A 1624-nucleotide genomic window follows, 5' to 3' on the forward strand; every position below is an offset into this window, starting at 1 on the left:
GAGACAGTCTGGGTACGCGAGCGACCCGGGAAGACGGGTGTAGATACACGGAAGCCAGTTGCATTCTGTTTGTTATGAGTTATTGACTGTGAATCTTACCGCGCTGAGTGAGCGCCGTGGTGTGTACAGTGCGGGAAGGAATTTAAATAAAGCTCGCGTCCCAGCAAGCCGACCCTGTCTTCTTCCTTCTACCCTCTTGAACATTTGTTACACCAGGTAACAACAGTCAGTTAAGATTTAAGGGTATGTACATTTTAATTGTAAACTAAGTTTTACCTTTTCCGTTACTCCCCAACCCTGCATGTAGTAGTTGTGGCTGTATAAACAGCAGCAGTGGTTGTTGTGGTTCTGGTGTTGTTAGTGGTCACAGGATTAAGGCCAGTGGTACCAGACCAAAGTGGTGATCTGAAACACAGTACAAGAATTTGAGGCTTAAATGTGGGCGAGACGCTGCAAAAAAAAAAAAAAAAAAGGATTTTTAAACTGTTCTTTGCAACCCTATCGACGAGCACCTTTATGGCCGCTGATGAATTATTATGTTTTCCATGACAGCCAGGTTTACCAGACATCAACAGCGCAGTTACATCACATAAAACTGAGTCACTGGATAAGTTTAGTGCTGGAATGATGTCTTTATTTTAACTACGAATTCTCCATAATCTCAGTAATTCCTTCATTTTAGTTTCACGCTCTCCTTACCTCTGATCCTTTGATTTGGGGTAGTTGAGATAATGAATGCTACCCAGAAAATGCCTGCTTTGTCCTCCACTTATCCACTCAGTCGAGTGCTTACATCTTGGCCTGGATATGCAGACAGTATGTGGAGCTGGGCTCCTCTTTGCCACTATCTTCTGGCACGGACTCGCTCGTGACTGAATGTGAGCCATCGGAGCCTCTACTTTGCTGCACATAAGCTGATTTTTGGAGCCTCGGGCTGGTCCTGCGGTTGGCAAAAGAAAGCCATTAATATCAACTTTGGTCTCAACGTAAAGTGAAAAATGTTGTATGTCTATGTATGCAAAAACCTGATGGAATGAAAAGACTCACCACAAAAGGATTACACTTGGCCTAACATCCTTAAATGCCATTCATGCAAAAACATTTTGACAGCAAAAACCAAATTCCACAAGGATTTGGTTTCTACTCCTCTCCATTGTCACTCCCAGGTTTTTAAACACTCTTTCATTACCCTGTAGTTGAGCCTCTGGAGAGCGGTGGAAGAAGCCACAGAGCTCGCAAAAGTTTGTTGAGAGCAAAACTAGAGCAAAACTTAATCCTATCCTGATATGAAACAATGTGTGTAGCCTATCTATGGCTTTTCTAAACCTTGTTGTCAATAGAAATGATCTAATTTCAAAAGTTACTAGTGCTGTTCCGTGAAACGCCTATCTACTGCCTACATAGACAGCTACCTTCTAAGGCAGCATTTTAACCATCATGTAACTTCATAAGTGAGTGACTTTAAACTTTCTATACAGAGTTAGAAATTAGCATGTTGACACAATAAAAAAAAGGCACACGCAAATATTGAGTACTTAAAATATTTGGATCTTTTGGCCAATTTACTGTTAAATAACTATTTTTAATCCATACTTTTCAAAAAATTCTAACATTTCTCTCACTT

The 1624-nt window shown here is 40.9% G+C and overlaps 1 protein-coding gene across 1 annotated transcript in view; it reads left to right on the forward strand.

Annotated features, from left to right (window-relative positions):
• Positions 1–913, forward strand: part of LOC107553331 (SCAN domain-containing protein 3-like) — a 3930-nt gene extending 3017 nt beyond the window's left edge. Inside the window, exon 3 of the mRNA XM_016235527.1 lies at positions 814–913. Coding sequence (XP_016091013.1) covers positions 814–913 — 100 coding nt within the window. The remainder of the gene's footprint in view (positions 1–813) is intronic.
• Positions 914–1624: the final 711 nt, after the last annotated feature.

The sequence above is a fragment of the Sinocyclocheilus grahami genome, unplaced genomic scaffold (genome assembly GCF_001515645.1).
Source record: "Sinocyclocheilus grahami isolate Dianchi unplaced genomic scaffold, SAMN03320097.WGS_v1.1 scaffold470.1, whole genome shotgun sequence".
NCBI lineage: Eukaryota > Metazoa > Chordata > Actinopteri > Cypriniformes > Cyprinidae > Sinocyclocheilus > Sinocyclocheilus grahami.